Source organism: Mustela nigripes, unplaced genomic scaffold, assembly GCF_022355385.1.
Source record: "Mustela nigripes isolate SB6536 unplaced genomic scaffold, MUSNIG.SB6536 HiC_scaffold_20, whole genome shotgun sequence".
Taxonomy (NCBI): Eukaryota; Metazoa; Chordata; class Mammalia; order Carnivora; family Mustelidae; genus Mustela; species Mustela nigripes.
Genome location: NW_026739436.1, coordinates 1229212 through 1249045, shown reverse-complemented (window position 1 = coordinate 1249045; position 19834 = coordinate 1229212). Strand labels below are relative to the sequence as shown.

General features: G+C 37.5%; 2 protein-coding genes across 4 annotated transcripts in view; both read right to left on the bottom strand.

Annotated features, from left to right (window-relative positions):
- The window catches only part of LOC132008047 (protein WWC3-like), a 69550-nt gene extending 52757 nt beyond the window's left edge, over positions 1-16793 (bottom strand). The window contains exons 1-4 of the mRNA XM_059386448.1: positions 16677-16793; positions 7125-7274; positions 3358-3431; positions 1289-1531 (exon numbers count right to left, since the gene is read on the bottom strand). Of these exons, the coding sequence (XP_059242431.1) occupies positions 1289-1531; positions 3358-3431; positions 7125-7274; positions 16677-16793 (584 nt within the window). The remainder of the gene's footprint in view (positions 1-1288; positions 1532-3357; positions 3432-7124; positions 7275-16676) is intronic.
- Positions 1-16800, bottom strand: part of LOC132008019 (protein WWC3-like) — a 95185-nt gene extending 78385 nt beyond the window's left edge. For all 3 annotated transcript variants that reach the window (XM_059386379.1, XM_059386380.1, XM_059386381.1), the window contains exons 1-4: positions 16677-16800; positions 7125-7274; positions 3358-3431; positions 1289-1531 (exon numbers count right to left, since the gene is read on the bottom strand). In XM_059386379.1, coding sequence (XP_059242362.1) covers positions 1289-1531; positions 3358-3431; positions 7125-7274; positions 16677-16793 — 584 coding nt within the window. In that variant the 5' untranslated portion in view covers positions 16794-16800. The remainder of the gene's footprint in view (positions 1-1288; positions 1532-3357; positions 3432-7124; positions 7275-16676) is intronic.
- Positions 16801-19834: the final 3034 nt, after the last annotated feature.

Sequence of the window (19834 nt, the reverse complement as noted above, 5' to 3'; positions counted from 1 at the left end):
AGAAATCTTAAATATTTGCTGTACTTCTTTACAGATTTTTTTTCAGCAAAACGTGAAAAGATAAAATTTAATGGCAGAAGAGTACCCAGCCAGGTTTGAAGCATAGATATAGACAAATTCATGTCCCTGTTTGAAAGAAGGAACACTTCCAAAAATATTAAGAACCACTGGTATGAAAGAAATATTTTAAAATGTAACAGATTAAGAACACAAAGTCTAATATACTGTTTTTATTTACCTTAAATAGTATAATTAAAAAGATGTGTTTAAATTGCAACTGAAAGCAAAAAGTACTTCAAAGTTTAAGAAATTTCTTTTTGATAGGTTTTGGCATTTTCATAATCAGCCTAATGATAGCTGACTTTGGGGAATATTGTGTAGGATAAACTCTCAGAGTAGAGCTCTGGAGTTTTGTTTTGAATATCAGCATCTCATATAAATGCCAGCAACAACCTAACATGAGTATCATACCAAAAACAACAATAACAACAACAACAACAAAACACCCAAAAAACAAAAAACAGATGTCATTAGGTCTTAACAAATCTCGAAAGACAACCCAGAGTATTGTTCTTTACCTGGTTGACATTCTCACATTTCTGGGAGATGTGAACTCTTTCTAGTATCACTAGTTCCCAGCAACAGAAAGCTTGTGGACTGTCATCTGCCAGTGGCCAAGTGCAGGACAAGGATTTATATGTCTGAGTCCAACTTTGCACCTGACAATGAGGACACTGAAGTGGAGATATGCAAAAACTGAGGCTACCAAGCAACCGGCAAGATCTCATCCCTAAGACGCCTGTATTAGTCACTTTCTTGTGGCTACCATGCAGATCTCTCTAATACCCCTCAGTCTATCCCCAGGGAATACATCCGACCTTAGGGCCCCATACTTTCTATACTCAAGCACGCATCAAAAGAATGGAGGTGCACATTGAAACAAGTCTGCCTCCACCAGGCAGAGAATATCATAAGTATAGGAGCTCTCTATATCAGGAAGGAGTAGGGATTCCCATCTTCCCTCATTCAAACCTCTCCTGCTTCTGAAAAAGTGGGACCGTCAGAGCCCCCCCCCGCCCCCGCAAAGAAGGGAAGGCATATGTTCCCTTCACATTTGGCCTTCTCTATACATGGCAAGGAAAAATGCCAGGTAATGGATACTCTGAGTAAAAATAATATTCAAGACCAAGCTCAAATTTTGTGTAAATTATCTGACTTAGCTTTTCTGGTTGGTTCTTTCCTGGAAGTTCAGTCCCGCCCACTCCCGAAACCTCGCAAGGCCGCTCACCTTTCCGTGGCGCCCTGCACCGAAGTGGCCCGGGCGCGCTGCATCTCCTCCTCCAGGCGCCTCCTCTCCGCCTCCAGCCGCGCCATGTCTTCCACCGGTATTCTCTGCTGGACGATGAGCTGCAGCTCCTGGAGCAGGGCTTCCTTCTCCTTGATGAGCTGCAACCGGTCCCTGTCGGCCTCCGCCAGGCCGGGCCACGACTCCTTCTCAAGTTGGGCCAGCTGCTGCTGAATCATTGAGACTCTGCAAGAGATAGACATGAAAATTCAAACAATCATATTCAGAACACATAGTAAAAATCTTCAATTAAGTATTAGGAATCTGAATTCGGTAATAGTATAGAAAGAACTACACAGCAACCACCGAATTTATCCCAAGTGTGCAAGGCAGGTTTAATCTTAGAAAATTAATGGAATCCATCATACCACCAAACTGAAAGTAAGTATCATATGATTATATCCATAGACACAAAAAAGCTGAAAAAATTCAATCCACTTTTAATTTTCATAAAACTGTCATTAAACTAGGGATAGAGGGAAACTTCCTCTATTTGATAAAGAATATTTACCAAAAAGGTTGGAAAAAAAGCTACTACAACCCAGCAATCTCACTACTGGGTACCCTAAAGATACAAACATAGTGATCCGAAGGGGCACGTGCACCCGAATGTTTCCAGCAGCAATGTCCACAATAGCCAAACTATGGAAAGAGCCTAGATGCCCATCAACCTATGAATCGATAAAGAAGAGGTGGAATAGGGCGCCTGAGTGGCTCAGTGGGTTAAGCCACTGCCTTCGGCTCAGGTCATGATCTCAGGGTCCTGGGATCGAGTCCCGCATCGGACTCTCTGCTCAGCAGGGAGACTGCTGCTCTCTTTCTCTCTCTCTCTCTCTCTCTCTCTCTGCCTACTTGTGGTCTCTATCAAATAAATAAAAAAAAAAATAATCTTTTAAAAAAAAAAAAAAAAAAAAAAAAGAAGAGGTGGAATACTATGCAGCCATCAAAAGATGAAATCTTGCCATTTGCAATGGTGTGGATGGAATAGAGGGTATTATGCTGAGTGAAATAACTCAATCACACAATTCCTCTCTGATACAAGGAATTTGAGAAACAAAGCAGAGGATCATAGGGGAAGAGAGGAAAACATAAAAGAAGATGAAACCAGAGACAGAGAAAACAAGCTGAGGGTTGCTGGAGGGGAAATGCGGTGCAGTGATTTGATAAGTGAGTGATGGGAATTATGGAGGACATGTGATATAATGAGCACTGGATGTTATAAAAGACTGATGAATCACTAAGCTCTACCTCTGAAACCATTAATACATTATATGTTAAATAATCGAATTTAAATTTTAAAACATGGAAAACAATAAACAGTTTAAAAATAATAATGTTTAAGAATATAAAGTAGGTAAATTCCCTTAAAAAAAAGGAATAAGACAGTAAATGTAATGTGATAATATTAAGAATAAGGGATCTTAAGCAAATTTATCAGTATCCCTCTGGTGGGTTCAGAATTCCCTTTCCATCCCTACCTTCTCCCCTTCTTCCAAGAATCTCTCCTGGAAGGATTGTTCAGTCCTTCAGACCAGTTTATATTAAACTAGTTTTTCTTTTATATATGTGGCTCTACAGTTTAATGGAAAAACCCACACAAATATTTTTGTTTAGAAGACATTTTAAATACTAGGTCAGAAGAGATGGCAGGAGATCTTGTTTCATTTTGTTAGAAAGAATTAAGTGTACACAAGAGAATGTGAAAAATCTCGATGTATGCATGCTATACTAAATTGTACACTATCTCAATGAATACATAATAATAATGATATTCTACTATCAAGTAACAAATATGAAAAAGACAACTCGTTTTAGGTGTATAGGATATAGGACAGTAGGCAGAGAGGAAGGCTGAGAGAGATAAGGGAAAGCAAGCTTCCCAGTGAGCAGAGATCCTGATGCAGGGCTCTAACCCAAGACACTGAGATCATGACCTGAGCCAAAGGAAGACGCTTTAACCCACTGATCCAGGCACCCCCAGAGGCAAAAAATTTTTAATGTAAGATACTTACCTTTTTCTGGCTTCCTCATATTGCCAATTAAGTCTGATTTGATCTACAAGATTTGTTTTGTCATCACTGGCAAACTTTCAGGAATAGAAGGAATAATGAAAAAACAAGTTAGAAAGAAATCTTAAAATAATAAATTCAGCTAAATTTTTAGAAATAATTTAAAATATTCTTTTTATTTATCTTTCAGTTTCAATTTTTGAAAGCTATGGAAGAAAAAGCACTCAGTTTTATCCATTACAATCTCTGAGCAGAGGGTATGGAATAAGAGTTTTGTTTTACCTACACGGTTGGATTTTTTTCTCCAGTGGAATATATTCCTCTATTTTGGTATTCCATAAAACAATAATTGAGTTTGAAAAGAAAGGAAATAACTTACTAAAAGTGGATACCATAAAAGCAGCATACCATAGAATCCTTATTTTGCATGCTATACTAAATTGTACACTATCTCAATGAATACATAATAATGATATTCTACTATCAAGTAACAAATGTGAAAAAGACAACTCGTTTTAGGTGTATAGGATATAGGACTCCTTCCCTATCTCATGCACACAAAAGAACAAAAGATTAAAAAGAAGGAGAAAAAAATTACCCAAAACCCAGGTATTGGAAATTGAGATTAATTCACTGAGTTCTTAAATCTCTTCTAAAAGCTACTTACAAAACAAATCTTTGTTTTTCATTCTTTGATATTAATAAGGATGGTTTAGTTAAAAAAAAAAGGCAAGAAAAAGTCACTTTCCTTGTATATATATTCCTTGTATATATTTCCTTGTATATATACTCCATTATAAACTAAAACCTCCAAATTTGAATGCTATGCTGGGTTGGTTTTTTTTTTTAAGATTTTATTTATTCATTTAAGAGAGAAAGAGATCATGTGTGCATCTGTAGAAGGGAAGAGCAGAGGGAGAGTGAGAGAGAAAGAATTTCTCTGTGCTGAGCACAGAGTCTGATGTGGGGCTCTATCTCATGACCCTGAAATCAGGACTTGAACTGAAACCAAAAGTTGGATGCTCAGTCGAGTCACCCAGGATTCCCTGGCATTTCTTATATATTTCTTGTTACAATTCCTGATCCTGAAAAATGTGTCTTATATACATACCACCTACTCACAAAACTGACCCAAAATAGTAAGGTAGACAGACTTCTAAGATGGCCCCAAAGATCTCTACTTTTGGTTACTGAGACCATGTGTAATTCCATCCCCTTGAAAGTGTGTTGGACCCAGTGACTTGATTCAATCCAACAGAATGGAGTAAAGGTGATGGTAAATCCTTTCTGTAATTACATTACAATAGATTGTAACTTCAATGAAATTAGCTAACTTTCTCTTTTTACTTTTCAGCTTGGATATTCTGATGAAACAAATTGCCATGTTGCAGAGACCAAAGCAACCCAGGAAAAGAGGACTTCAGTCCCATAATCTCTGATGAACTAAATCTGCTAAAATTCATGTAAGCTTGAAAGCAGGCCTTTCCCTCAGTTGACTGTTCACCTGAGACTGAACCCCTACCTAACCTGGCAGCATGACAACTTTTAGAACTCTAAAGAAGAAGATCCTTGCCAGACTCTCAGGCCAAACAAATTCTAAAATAACAAATGGTAGCTGTTTTCATATGCTATGTTTTATACTTAATTTGTTTTATATGAAGAGCTAAATATGTAAGCCATGGTTTATATTTCTATACAGGAATGTGATGTTGTAGAATGTTCAGGACCTTAGAAAGGGCTGAAATGTTGATTTAAACCCACACCTCTCATAGCTGCAAGACCTTAAATAATTTGGCATCTTAGTGTTCTCATTACACTATTTAGTAGAAATATGAACTACTTAAAATGAGCTCATAGCTGGGAAATTGCTAGTACCAATATACAGCAAAGATTAGAACTAGAATGTAGATATCCCTAACTAAATTTGGAGAGAAATGGGTAACAACAAAACCTTTGTAATGATTCAGATAGAATGTTGTATAACTACATAACTAGCTCCACTGCATATACTTTTAGGACATTCTACTGAATCATTACAAAGGTTTTGATGTAACCCATTTCTCTCCAAACTAGTTAGGTATATCTACATTTTAATTCTAATATTGAAACAAGAAGTAATTATTTATCAAGGGAATTCAATGAGTCATATTTATTCTCACATACTCCAAAAACTTCTGAAAAAATATCAGACATTTCTAAGTTACAGATTCTTCTCCATAAAGAATGACCATATCTTTTTTTTTTTTTTAATTCTTATTTATCTTTTTGGGAGAAAAAGAGAGCAAAAGGGATGAGGGGAGAAGGAGAGAAAAAAAATCTTAACCAAGCTCCATGCCCAGCAAAGATGCCATCATGGAACCCAACAACCTGAGCCAAAAACAAGAGTCAAATGCTCAACCAAGTAAGCCACCCAGATGTCCTGAGAATGACCATAATTTTTAAACATATGACTACATTTGGTTGAAAAAAAAAAAAGTGTTTTTAAGAACAATATTGAGAAAAACAAAATTAGGATATTCTATCAGATACAAAATATAGTCATTACTGACCATATTACATTTCCTAAAGAAGTAATATTTTGTAAAATTTCAAAATATTAGCTAATTATTTAAAATCCTGACTTATTATTTTATTTTCAATATTTTTTCTTTAATTTATAGATACTCATCTTTTTTTAAAAGATTTTTATTTATTTGTTAGAGAGAGAGAGAGATACAGAGCGCAAGCACAGGCAGACAGAGTGACAGGCTAGAGGCAGAGGGAGAAGCAGGCTCCCTGCCAAGCAAGGAGCCAGATGTGGGACTCGATCCCAGGACACTGGGATCATGACCTGAGCCGAAGGCAGCCGATTAACCAGCTGAGCCACCCAGGCATCCCTACAGATACTCATCTTATTTAATACTCCCTAAAAAGAAGGGGGCATAAAAGACAGTGTCACTGGCTTTCCATTTTGTAATACATGGCAAATTTCATTTCATAACACTACAAAAGTAGTATTTTAACTACTTTTAAATTTTTGTTTGATTTTAGTTAAACTTTTGTAGTAACTACTACAAAAGTAGTATTTTTAAATATTTATAATCCTGTTTTAAATGGTGATGAATTGTTGGTTAACTCAAGGATTCACAAATTATGAAAAGGGATTTTGGAATTGTTTTCAAGTCTGAAACAAAATTAATTTTAATTCAGGTCTATAGCCTGATATTCTTTTATAATAATAATAAATGCTATGAAAGTACAAGCCAAGAGTGCAACAGCTACAAAGTCATTAGAAATCACTGTTCAAAGTCAATGATCAACCAATTATGGACAAGTTGCAAAATGGAATCTGCCACCTATTTTTAAAGTTTTATAGGAAAACAGCCACAACAGTTTGTTTATGTAGTATCTCTAAACGTGAATAGTTGACAGACACTGCATCTCTGCAAAATCTAAAATATTTACTAACTGCTCCTTTACAGAAAAAGCTTGCCAATCTGTCCATTGAAAAGTCATGTCCATTGAAAAGACATTTAAATTCAACTCTGAAAAGGATTCTGCCTTTTTTTTTTAATCGAGATCACAAGGATAAAGGTAGTAGGAAATTCAATTGCATCCATATCACTGAACATTCCAAGTGACTATCAGATACAATACTTTGGTTTTCAACTTAACTGCATAAGAAACAAAACTATTTTGAAATGAACAATGAAACAAAATTACTTATGGCAAACACATAATAAGTCTTTTTCTCTCTCAGCACATCATTTCTTATCCCCTACCAAGCATACCTCTTCAATGATGTCAGTCTGAGATCCAGCATCACAGAACTTTAGAGGCAAACAAGATTCTAAAGGTGGACCAGCATTATGAGGAAAATCTTGTAAAGAGTCAGTAATAAAGCAGTGATTCTTGAAACCATCAGTAAGCTTAGCCAGGCTCTGTAATATAGTGAAACAAACCATTTGAATGCAATGTTTCTCTTCAGTAGCCATTTCATTTCTGTTCTAAGTCTCCAAATTAATTGCCGGAGAGGTAACCCACCCCACACCCCATTCTCATTACATTTAAAAGAAATGTTTTCCACTATCTGCACCTTTAAAAATAAAATTCCTAGTAATTTATTCAGTCATTAAATAATGGTGGTAAATTCTAAGTAATTGGTGAATTATTATGGTAGCACTTTTACCAGTTTTTAAAACCTTTATGTTTCTTAGAGAAAAAAGGTAAATGACAGTATGAAAAAACTGCTAAAACTAACATTCTCCCTGGAGATGTTCACAATCTAAGAAGAACTTGAAAGCAACACCTGATTATGCTTGTGTACATTAAATAATTGAGTACAAATTGACTTCATACATATTTAACAATTATAAACTGAGCCATTCTATGGGTTAGCACAATTGCTATATTATACAACCACCATACCTAACCAGTTATAAAACAATTTCATCACCCCAAAATAAAATTCGTAGCTCTGAGTTCATGATCCCATTAACCAATCCCCATCTTTGAGCAACATCCAGTCCCCATTTTTGTCCATCAATTCACTTATTCTGGATATTCTGGATATTCACTTATTCACACAAATTCAAACAATTTGTACTTAGCTCCTTTCATTTAGCATAATGTTTTTGAGGCATATACACAGTAGAAGCAAAATCTCTGCTGAGCAGGCTCAACTTTATTTTTTATATGTGGAAATCCAGTTTTCCCAACATCATTTGTTGAACAGGCCATCTTTTCTCCATTGAGTGGAGTTCGCTGAACATCAATTAACCATGTATGTGAGAATTTATATATGGCAATCAATTCGACTGCTCTATATATTTAGCCTTATGCCACTAGCCCACAGGTTGATAATAGCTTTTTTGTAAGTTTTGTTACTAGGAATTATTAAGTTCTTCCATCCTTCTCTTTCTTTTTCAAAATGTTTTTGTTATTTGAGGATCCTTGGAAATACCACATGAATTTAAAGATGGCTTTTCTATTTCTGGAGGAAAAAAGCCACTTTGGGGTTTTGATAAAGATTATAGATGCTATGAATAATATAGTCCTCTTAATATTAGCTCTTCAAATTCATTAACTCTAGATAACCTTAATTATTAATGCCTTTTACTTATCTCAACAATGTATTGTAGTTTTTAGTGTATAAATTTTTACCTCCATGGCTAAAGTTATTAGTATATATTTTAAACTCTAATGCTACCATATAGAACTTTTGTCTCAATTTTCTTTGCAGACGGTTCACTCTTAGTACACAATGTTCTGTTACTTTTTAAAATCATTTATAATAGTTTTTATCATTTCTATATTTTTGTCAACATTTTCATTTTGTTCATATATAGTGTTGTAGGTTTTAGTTTTTCTTCAACTTTTTTTTATGTCGAGTTAACCAACATATAGTACATCATTAGTTTTTGATGTAGTGTTTAATGATTCATCAGTTATATATAAAATGCAGTGCTCATCACAATGTGTGCCCTCCTTAATACCCATCATCCAACTTTTTTTTTTTTTTTAAGGATTTTACTGGGAGGGGCAAGGATTGCAGAGAACTAGGGGACCATCTAGCAGACCTTTCTGAACACCCCAAAAGTCTGCCTGAGATGAAAGAAGATATATCTGGATCTCTACCAACAGAATATCTCCAGTGGCTGGTCTTGAGGTACGAAGCAAGGAGCCATGAATCTGCAGGCAGACATCGGAAGATAAATGGAAAGGGCAGGGAGTCTCCAGAATCTTCCACCACTAGTGTACAAGAGCCTCCTGCACTGCAGAGTGGGTACAGACTCACAGACTGATAGCAGCAGGGAAAAGACTTTAAGGCAGTGTCCCAACACTGAAACCTGAACTTGCAGGCCCCATGTATAAACTGGGGATGATAGGCAGTTCTAGAAGCACAAAGGGCAGAGTCCTAATTGGACCAGGAAGCGAGGGCTGGGAGTGCTGCAGTGGGGTGCACAACCCAGGCTGCTGCAGTTTTTAGCCGCACAGACAAAAAACAGAGTCATTGTGACCTGGAGAGCTTCCTGGAGAATAGGCTGTTATCTCTCTGTTCTGAGACAGAAGTTTGGATACAGTCACCTTTGTTTGGACTCTTGGAAGAGACGTGGAAACCAGAGAACTATAGTTTCCAAAACTGGTTTTCAATGAATCCATCCTCCCCCCAAAAGGGGGCAGGGCAACTCTGTCCATACAGGGTTGCCTGAGTAACAGCATGGCAGATCCCTGCCCACAGAATACAGGCTGAAAGACAAAGAGGCCAACAACCCCAAGGTCCCTAAAAATCAGGTGCATCTTCTTAGATTGTGGTCTAAGTGCAGTTTACACTCTAATGTGCAGTTTAGACTCTGCACATTCCCTCAACCACCACCACCACCACCCCCCAACAGAATGATTAAGAGAAGGAACCCCAACACAGGAAAACGTCAGAGACTGTGACCTCTACTACAGAACAAATGCATATGGATATAAGCAAGATGTCAAAAATAGACTTTAGGATCACAGTGATGCAGACAAGAGCTAGGATGCATAGAACTGTTAATGGCAACATAGATTCTCTAAGGAAAAAGTGAGAGCTGATCTGGCAGAACTTAAAAATGCTCTCAATAAGATTCAATCTAATCAAGATACTCTAACAGCGAGACTAAACACAGGGAGAAGATAGAATTAGTTATCAAGAAGACAAACTGATAGTGAAGAAGAAACAGGAAGAGGGTGAAACAGTTTAGAAGCCATGAAAACAGAGAAATAAATGACACCATCAACATGCCAATGTCAGAATTATTGGGATCCCTCAGGGCGAGGAGAGAGAGAGAAAGGTATATTTTAGCACATCATAGCTGAGAACTTCCCTAAACTGGGGAATGAAATAAGCATCCCTATCCTAGAGGTAGAAAGGACCCCTCCAAGATCCAGGAGAACAGAACAACACCCTGCCTTGTCTTAGTAAAACTCACAAATCTTAGAAACAAGAAACCATCTTAAGGGCAGGTAGGGGGAAGAGATTCCTTACGTACAAAGGAAGGAACATCAGAATAATATGAGGTCTGTCCAAGGAGACCCACAAGCCAGAAAGGGGTAGTAAGGCATAGGGTACTAAATGAGAAGAACATGCACCCAAGAATTCTTTATCAGGCAAGGCTGACATTCAGATGGAGAGATAAGGAGCTTTCAGGTCCAACAGAAACTGAAAGAATATGTGAAGACCAAGCCAGTCCTGCAAGAAATATTAAGGGGGTTCTATAAAAGGAGAACAGCCCCAAGAGTGATATAGAACACAGATATATAGAGAAAATCTACAGAAACAAGGACTTCTCAGGCAACATGATGACAATAAAATCATATCTGTCAATAATCACTCTAACGTGAATAGCCTGGGTGCTCCCATCAAAGGGCACAGGGTTGCAGAATGGATAAAAAGACAGGACCTATCCATATGCTATCTAAAGAGACTCATTTTGAACCTAAAGCCACATTCAGGCTGAAAGTGAAGGGATGGAGAATATGATCCTAGCTAATAGGATCCAACAATACATTAAAAGAATTATCCACCATGACCAGGTGGGATTAAACCCTGGGATACAAAGGTGGTTCAACATTAAGAAATCAATCAATGTGATAGAACACATAAATAAAAGAGAGAAGAACCACATGGTCCTTTCAATGCATTAAAGCATTTGACAAAATACAGCATCCTTTCCCGATTAAAACTCTTCAGAGTATATGGATAAAGGGAACATTCCTCAACTTCATAAAATCCATCATGAAAAGCCCTCAGTGGCTATCGTTCTCAATGGAGAAAAGCTGACAGCCTTCCCTTAAGATCCCGAACATAACAAGGATGCCCACTCTTGCCACTGTTGTTCAACACAGCACTAGAAATCCTAGCAACAGCAATCAGACGACAAAAAGAAATAAAAGGTATTCAAATTGGCAAAGAAGTCAAGTTTTCTCTCTGCACAGATGACATGATTCTTGATGTGGAAAACCCAAAAGACTCCACCTCCAACTTACTAGAACTCATACAGCAATTCAGTAATGTGGCAGGGTACAAAATGAATGCAGAGAAATCAGTTACTTTCCTATACACTAATAATGAAAACACAGAAAGGGAAATTAGAGAATCGATTCCATTCACTATAGCACCAAGAACCATAAGACACCTGGGAATAAATCTAATCAAAGAGGTAAAGGATCTGTACTCAAGGAACTACAGAACACTCAGGAAAGAAATTGAAGAAGACACAAAAAGATGGAAGACCATTCCATGCTCATGGTTCAGAAGAATAAACATTGTTAAAATGTCTATACTGCCTAGAGCAATCTATATTTTCAATGCCATTCTGATCCAAATTCCACCAGGATTTTTCAAAGAGCTCGAGCAAACAATCCTAAAATTTGTGTGGAATCAGAAGAGACCCCGAATTGCTAAGGAAATGTTAAAAAAGGAAAAACTGGGGCCATCATGTTGCCTGATTTCAAGCTTTACTACAAAGCGGTGATCACCAAGACAGCGTGTTACTGGCATAAAAACAGACACATAGACCAGTGGAACAGAGAGCCCAGATATGGACCCTCAACTCTATGGTCAAATAATCTTCAACAAAGGAGGAAAAAAATATACAGTGAAAAAAGTCTCTCAATAAATGGTGCTGGAAAATTGGACAGCTGTGTCTAAAAAAATGAAACTCAAACGTTCTCTTGCACCATAGACAGAGATAAGCTAAAAATGGATAAAAGACCTCAATGTGAGGCTGGAATCCATCAGAATCCTAGAGGAGAACACAGGCAGTAATCTCTTTGACATAGGCCACAGCAACTTCTTTAAAGACCCATCTCCAAAGCAAAGGAAACAAAAGCGAAAATGGACTTCATCAAGTTAAAACAGTTTGCACAGCAAAGGAACAGTCAACAAAACAAAGAGGCAACCCATGGAATGGGAAAAGATATTCACAAATGACAGTGCAGATAAAGGGCTGATGTCAAACATTTGTAAAGAACTCAAACACAACACTCAAAAAACAAATAAACACGTCAAAAAATGGGCAGACATGGTCCTAAGAAGACATACAGATGGCTAACAGACACATGAGAAAATGTTCATCACTAGCCATCAGGGAGATTCAAATCAAAACCACATTGAGATACCACCTTACACCAAAACTGACAAGGCAAGAAACAACAAATGTTGGAGAGGATGTGGAGAAAGGGGAACACTCTTACACTGTTGATAGGAATGCAAGGTGGTGCAGCCACTTTGGAAACAGTGCGGAGATTCCTTAAGAAATTAAAAATAGAGCTTCCCTATGACCCTGCAATTACACTCCTGGGTATTTACCCCAAAGATACAAATGTCGTGAAAAGAAGGGCCATCTGTACTCCAATGTTCAAAGAAGCAATGGCCATGGTCGCCAAACTGTGGAAAGAACTGAGATGTCCTTCAATGAAGGAATGGATAAAGAGATATGGTTCACATGTACAGTGGAATATTACTCAGCCATCATAAAGAATGAATACCCAACTTCTCCATCAACATAAATGGGACTAGAGGAGATTATGCTGAGTGAAATAAGTCAAACAGAGAGAGTCAATTATCATATGGTTTCCCTTGTATGAAACATAAGGAATAACATGAGGACATTAGAAAAAGGAAGGGAAAAATGAAATGGAGGGAATCAGCAGAGTGGTGGGGAGGAACCATGAGACTGTGGACTCTGAGAAACAAACTGAGGGTTTTGGAGGGGAGGAAGTGGAAGGGATAGGTGAGCCTGGTGGGTTGTATTAAGGAGCACTTGGTGTTATACACAAACAATGAATTATAGAACATGACATCAAAAACTAATGACCTACTGTATGGTGACTAACATAACATAATTTAAAAAAAAGATTTTATTTATTTATCAGAGAGAGAGAGACCATGAGCAGAGGGGAGGGAGAAGTAGGCTCCCCACCAGAAAGGAGCCCCATGCAGGATTCAACCCTAGTACCCTTGGATCTTGACCTGAGGGGACAGCGGATGCTTATCCAACTAAGCCACCCAGGAATCCTTTTCCTTAGACTTTTTGATCGGTTTTAAAATCTTGGTATAATATGTCTGGTACCTGAAATCCTTATGATTTCCGCCAATTTACCTTGTCCATAGTAATGTATCATGTTTTTATGTTGAAAATTGAACATCTGACTATCAACTCTAGAAATCAAATTACCCTTCTTCTTCTGCATACTTTTTTTTGAAGACCATTTCTTTGAGACTTGTACAAATTATTTTATGAAATATTATTCCTTAAGATCACATCAGTCACTACAGTGTGTTCCTTTAGTTTATGCTCAGATACTTGATCGGTGAATTCCTTGATTGTAAACAGATGAAGAAAACAAAAACAGACTACCTCTCTTGCTTTTACAGGTAAGCTCTGAGAAGGCACTTGTTCACTATCTATTTATATTTGCCTGTGGCTAGTGACTCAGCCTGCAGTAAAAGCTTAAAACTTCACTGCAAACTTTTCTGAGGGTACGTTTTGCCTTGGAAAGATTTTTTCATTTCTCATTATATATGGGTGCTGCAAATTGCCCTAATGTTCCACTATCTCACCCTAACTTCTCAGCAGGGCTTTAAATGATCTCTTATATGTTTCCACTGATAATCTCTTGGCCCAAGCACATCTGTCTTTATAGTCTGCCCCATAATTTTTAGCACACTATCTGATGCTTTTCCCACATAGGTTTTCCAAATTAAGCAAAAAGTACAACTCCCATCACTTTATTTAGGTAACCCCAAAGGGGATTATAAAGGAAACACATAGTATTTTGTAAATAAGGTCACCTGCAATCCCTCCAATTCAGGTATGAGGGAAACTAGATTAGTGGTTGGTCAAAACCAGGGCAATAGGTATACAGAGGAAGGAATGGATAAGTCTAAGTAAAAATGCCATGAAGTTTACTACTGTTTTAAAGATAACTATTTTCTTCATTGTGTATTTTTGCTTGTTTTCTATAAGCCTTTGTCTGTTTTGCAGAGTATCTACAAAGTTAGTTAAGATAGTTTCTCATTGGTTTTTTTTTTTTCGTTGGTTTGTTTCTCTGGGGAAACAAGTACTTGGAGGTTCTGAATTGCCAGTTTGCTGATGTCACTCCTATTATGGTTTAGAACCTGATATTTTACATCCTAATACTATATGGTCCAAAAGTAAACTCATTTGAATGCTAGTTTGTTAGAAGTTAGAGAAAATGTATGTTCTGGGAAATAGAATATCTTAGTGTGAAACTAAATGGAAATCAGATTTCCAATAATTGATTTTATACTTCTGAATATATCATCCTTCAGCAAACTCTAGGACTACAATGCTAGGTACACTGTAATTTCCACGTCTTATTATAGACTAATATCTGTTAGAAGGTAAAATAAGTAATTTAATTTCACTGAACCTTAAATTTACCAATTTTAATGGAAGAGAAAGATGTTCTTGCCCCTCACTGGAGTTCCTAACAGTTCGAGAGGCTATGCATAGAGATGCTGAGGACTAAAACTTCTTCCGGAAAAATGTATGCTTTCTCCACCAAGGCAACTTGGTAGCGTATCAAGTGCTATACACTGTGGCCACAAGAGAGTCCAGCTCAACCACCTAAATCAATGTCTGCCTATCTCTTTTGTGGAAAACATGTGATACGCTGTGGAATTTTATCTAGGATTATGGGTAATGCACACAGAACACCTTGTTCAACCCCACAGCCTTCTTGTTATTATGGTTCAAAGTAAATCTAAAAATTGTACATTTACTTATCATGACCTAGAGACGTGATAAGTAAAAATACATTCTATTCACCAAGTCTGGTGTAAAACCCAGAGAGCTGAATTTTTACTACCACCCCAAGAATTGTACATAGTGCAACCTAAAGCCCTTTGATTTAGGAAGCACTGCTATACATTCCAGTTATGTGTATAAGTGTCTCATTTTGCCTAGTTTGCTCTTTGTCTATTTGTTTTACATTATGTAGAATGTAGATAAATATCTATGAGGCATTAGATGCACGGTTAGTCTATTCAATACACGAAGTAAAACTGAAAAAAAACAAAACAAACAACAACAACAAAAAAAAAAAAACAAACCCCAGACCCACAAAAGAAAGAACTGAATGCATTTTCACCAGAAGAAAAAAAGACCGTTAGGGTGCCTGGGTGGCTCAGATGGTTAAGCAACTGCCTTAGGCTCAAGTCATGATCTCTAGGTTCATGGCATTAAGTACCAAATCAATGTCCCTGCTAAGCAAGGAATCTGCTTCTCCCTCTCTTTGTGCATCTCCCCCTACTTGTGTGCTCTCACTCTCTGTCTCTCAAATGAATAAATAAAATCTTAAAAAAAAAGAAAGAAAGAAAAACAAAAAAAAAGACCATCGTACATTCATTTATAAACATTCGTCTTTTTAGAAAAAGCAGCTGCATGATTTAAAGGGACAAAAATGAATAAACAAGTAGATAAAATAAAAGTAAAAAGACCTCAGATGTGTATCTTTATTTTTTTTAATATTTTATTTATTTATTTGACAGAGAAAGAGCGATCACAAGTAGGCAGAGAGGCAGGCAGAGAGAGAGGAGGAAACAGGCTCCCTGCTGGGCAGAGAGCCTGATGCGGGGCTCAATCCCAAGACCCTGGGATCATGACCTGAGCCGAGCCACCCAGGCGCCCCAGATGTGTATCTAAAACATCCACATTAGTGGAATACTATGTAACTATAACAGAAGACTGAAGAAGCTCTTTCTATAGAGGGGTGTCTGGGTGGTTCAGCTTTTAAGCATGTGCCTTCAGGTCAGGTCATGATCTAGGGATCCTGAGATTGAGCCCAGTGTCAGGCTCAGCGGGGAGCCTGCTTTTCCCTCTCCCACTGCCCTCTGTCTGTGTTTCCCCTTTTGCTATGTCTCTCTATCATATAAATAGAATCCAAAAAAAAAAAAAAAAAAGGAAAAAGCATAGGATATTACTATTACATCATTAAAAGAACACAAAACAAACAGTGCATATATAAATAACTAGCTTTTGTATGAAATAAATTAACTATCTTATCTGTGTGTGTCTTTATAAATAGTAGAAAAATACCCAAGAAAATAATAAAAGTAGTTATATGGGATAATTATATGACTTATCCTATACCTTTTGAATTATTTTGGCTACTAAGTAACATTAATGTGTTACCTACTGTAAAATCTTTTAAAATACATACAAGTAGTTTATGATAAACCTATTAAGTTAAGTTAATGTGGGTAAAATACATGTGTGTATCTTTTTTTTTAATAGAAAAGAGACAAGCAGACTGGCATGTAAATGTACAGCTGGGACCCTTACCTGCATCAAGTCTCGCCTCTCCCTCTCACCAGTGCAAATGGCTTTCTTAATGTTACGGAGCTCACTCATTATAGCCTGTGCCTCATCCAGTTTGTAAGTGGTGCGAGCAGTTGACATATTACGATCAATCCTTGTTAACAAAGAAAAAGAAGAGTCACTCCATACTAGATCACGTTTCCATTAAACAAAAATGGCAAAAGCTTTGTAGAAAAGAGAGACAATAGGGAAAAAGCCTTTTTTCCTTGTGGGACAAAAAAAAAGAACTGAAACGTGGCTTCACAGATGAATTCCTTTATTCTGTGAGCAATTCACAGAACTGAAGAATTTCCCAAGTGCAAAACCACATCGTCTTAGTTTATTTCCACTACATAGGTTAGTGATCAAAAGAGTTTATTGAATACAAGTAAGTAAGATCTCTGTGCAAGCAGAGTATTTGGGAAATACCTAAAAGTAGTAAATTTTTAATGACACCACATTGGCCAAATTAGAAAATTATATATATCCTCTGTATAATCTCTTTTATTTTTTATTCCAATTTATCATTGTGTCTCCTAATCACCTGGCTCTATCTTTTCTTCAATCCCAATATACACATAGTAAGTATTTTTCCAAGGTTTTTTCATCCTGTCCTTTTCCATTTCTTTGTCATCTTTTCTCCATCACTCACTCCTCCTTTCCTTAGATTGTTGTTTTGTTTTTAATATCTGTCTGTGCACATGCACACATTCATTCTTCTTCCCTTCATTTATCCACACATATATTTATTAAAACTAGTTTACTTTGTCCCATCCTTCTTCTGGTTTCCTTACTTCTCTCTCTCTACCTCCCTCTTCCCCCTCCTTTCCTTCCTTCTCTCCTCTCTCCATTCGCCCTTCCCTCTCTCCTTCAGGCTAGTATACCCTTACACACACAAGGTACGGTCTGTGTCATGGAAGCAGAGCACTGACCAAGCCAAGGTGTAGCTCTGGCTCTCACAGAGCAGGCAGTCTTCTATAGCACACCCTCTCTCTCACCTTCCCTATGTAGGTCTTGAGCCGTAGAGGCCCTCAGGGCCAAGGAGGGTTAAATACTTTAGTCCAGAGTGGCATGAGCTCCTTCTCTAGAAAAAGCTGTGAGCAGACCTTTCAGATTCCAGATGCACCATTCCACAGGTCCTGACATGAAACTGTTTCCCCCAAGTGACTGGGGAATCTGGATCCTCAGGGACGGCTAACCCACACTCCCTGATTCTCCTCTCAAGGAAGCATCCTGGCAGGCTACTGAATACCAGCAAGACTCCAGGGTTACACCAGAACCCTGGGCAAGTCACTTCAACTCTTTATACCCCCGTTTAACATTCTCTCCATTTAAGGAGAAAATTTCAGGAGAAGGACTACGTAGCAGGATGCCTTACATGTAATGTCTGCAAGGGTTATTCTGACTGTCAGGACAACACTGAAGCTATGTACTCATGGGAGACAAACTAAAAAACTCACCATCTCTGGTACTCTAAGCCCAGAGTTCAACAATTGGCAACCTTGAAAGAGAAGGACAAACAGGAAAAGCAAGAAATCATTCCCTTACTTGGAATCGGGCCATAGGGCTCAACAACATTGCTATAATTGCCTCAGCTCAAATAATATGTTTATGAAAACTAGTCCTAAGTCCTCTTCCATAGAGTGGATGCAAGTGCATCATGGGTCCCCACACATTCAATGATGACAAACTTACATATCAACATGGCTTAGCCACATGGATATACTTCCATAATGTTTCTCAAACACATATTACTGTGACATGTTTTTGTTCCTACAAAGCAGAAGCCTTTACTTTTATATTTTTATTAGAAAGTACATTTTTTTAAACTGTAGATTGTTCCACACAGAGTAAGTGAGAATGAACTAAAACTTGTACTAGGAAGGTATCTTTTTCTTGTTTCACTAAGTCCTGAATTCAGCCATTTTATTCAACAGTTCATGTAAATGAATCAGGTGGTAAACTCTGAGACTACATTACCTTTGTGTCATCAGAAAGTCCCTGGCACAGAACAAGCACTGTGGCTATAGAAAATTGGGAGGCAATAGTGAGGATGGCAGCACTAGGCATACTGGACCTTAATCATTTTAAAACTTATACATGGTCCCCTCAAAACCATACCCTCTTCCACCAAAATGACTGGATTTGTTCCTTACCACCAACCATTTGACACTTACAGACTTGTACAAATTAACTGCAAATTTACTCCATCCTCTATTTTCTTACTCAGCACAACTTCACAACAAAATCAATATAACTCATGCCAATTCTGCTGTGGAAGCACCTGTATAGCTGAGCAGCATGATGCAAAACAAATGGAACCAGAAGTCCAGAAAGAACTTCAAGTCCTAACTCTCATGCAAGTTAACTGTGTCACCTGGAGAAGTCGCTGAACTCCTCAGAGCCTTGATGACTTCATAAAGATGCTAAGCATCCAATGGGGTTCCCAAACCCAGCTAATCACCAGAACTATTTAGGTCCCTGATAGAAATTCAATGCCTAAAGACTCTCTGCCGGTACAACTAGCACATTTACTAACCTACCAACTAAGTCCCAGAACTACTAGGTTAGAAGAGCCTCTTTTTACACTAATTATTTTAATCTGGTCCACCTTATAAAACAGTTATAATTAGACTGAACTCCATACTGTTAACACAATTCTAAATAGCCAGCAAGAGAATAGAAAGAGTTCTGTGATATGGAACTATTCTTTATACAAGGACAAAGCAACACCAAAAATAGATAGGAATTCTGCTCCATCTCCAATCTAGAGGTTAGGCTGAGAGTGAGATATCTTGTACAGGGCTGTTCATCCAGGCAATGTGGAACTCAAAGACATATTATGTAGGAAAACATAAAAATAAAAGAACATGTGGTTTTCTGTTTGCACTGCTGTACAGATAATAAGAGCCTCTAACGTGAGGCAGAAATAAAAGAACATCCACCTCAGCAACTGCACTATTGGGTATTTACCCTAAAGATACAAACGTAGTGATCCAAAGGGGCACGTGTACTTGAATGTTTATAGCAGCAATGTCCACAATAGCCAAACTATGGAAAGAACCTAGATGTCCATCAACGGATGAATGGATCAAGAAGATGTGGTATATATACACAATGGAATACTATGCAGCCATCAAAAG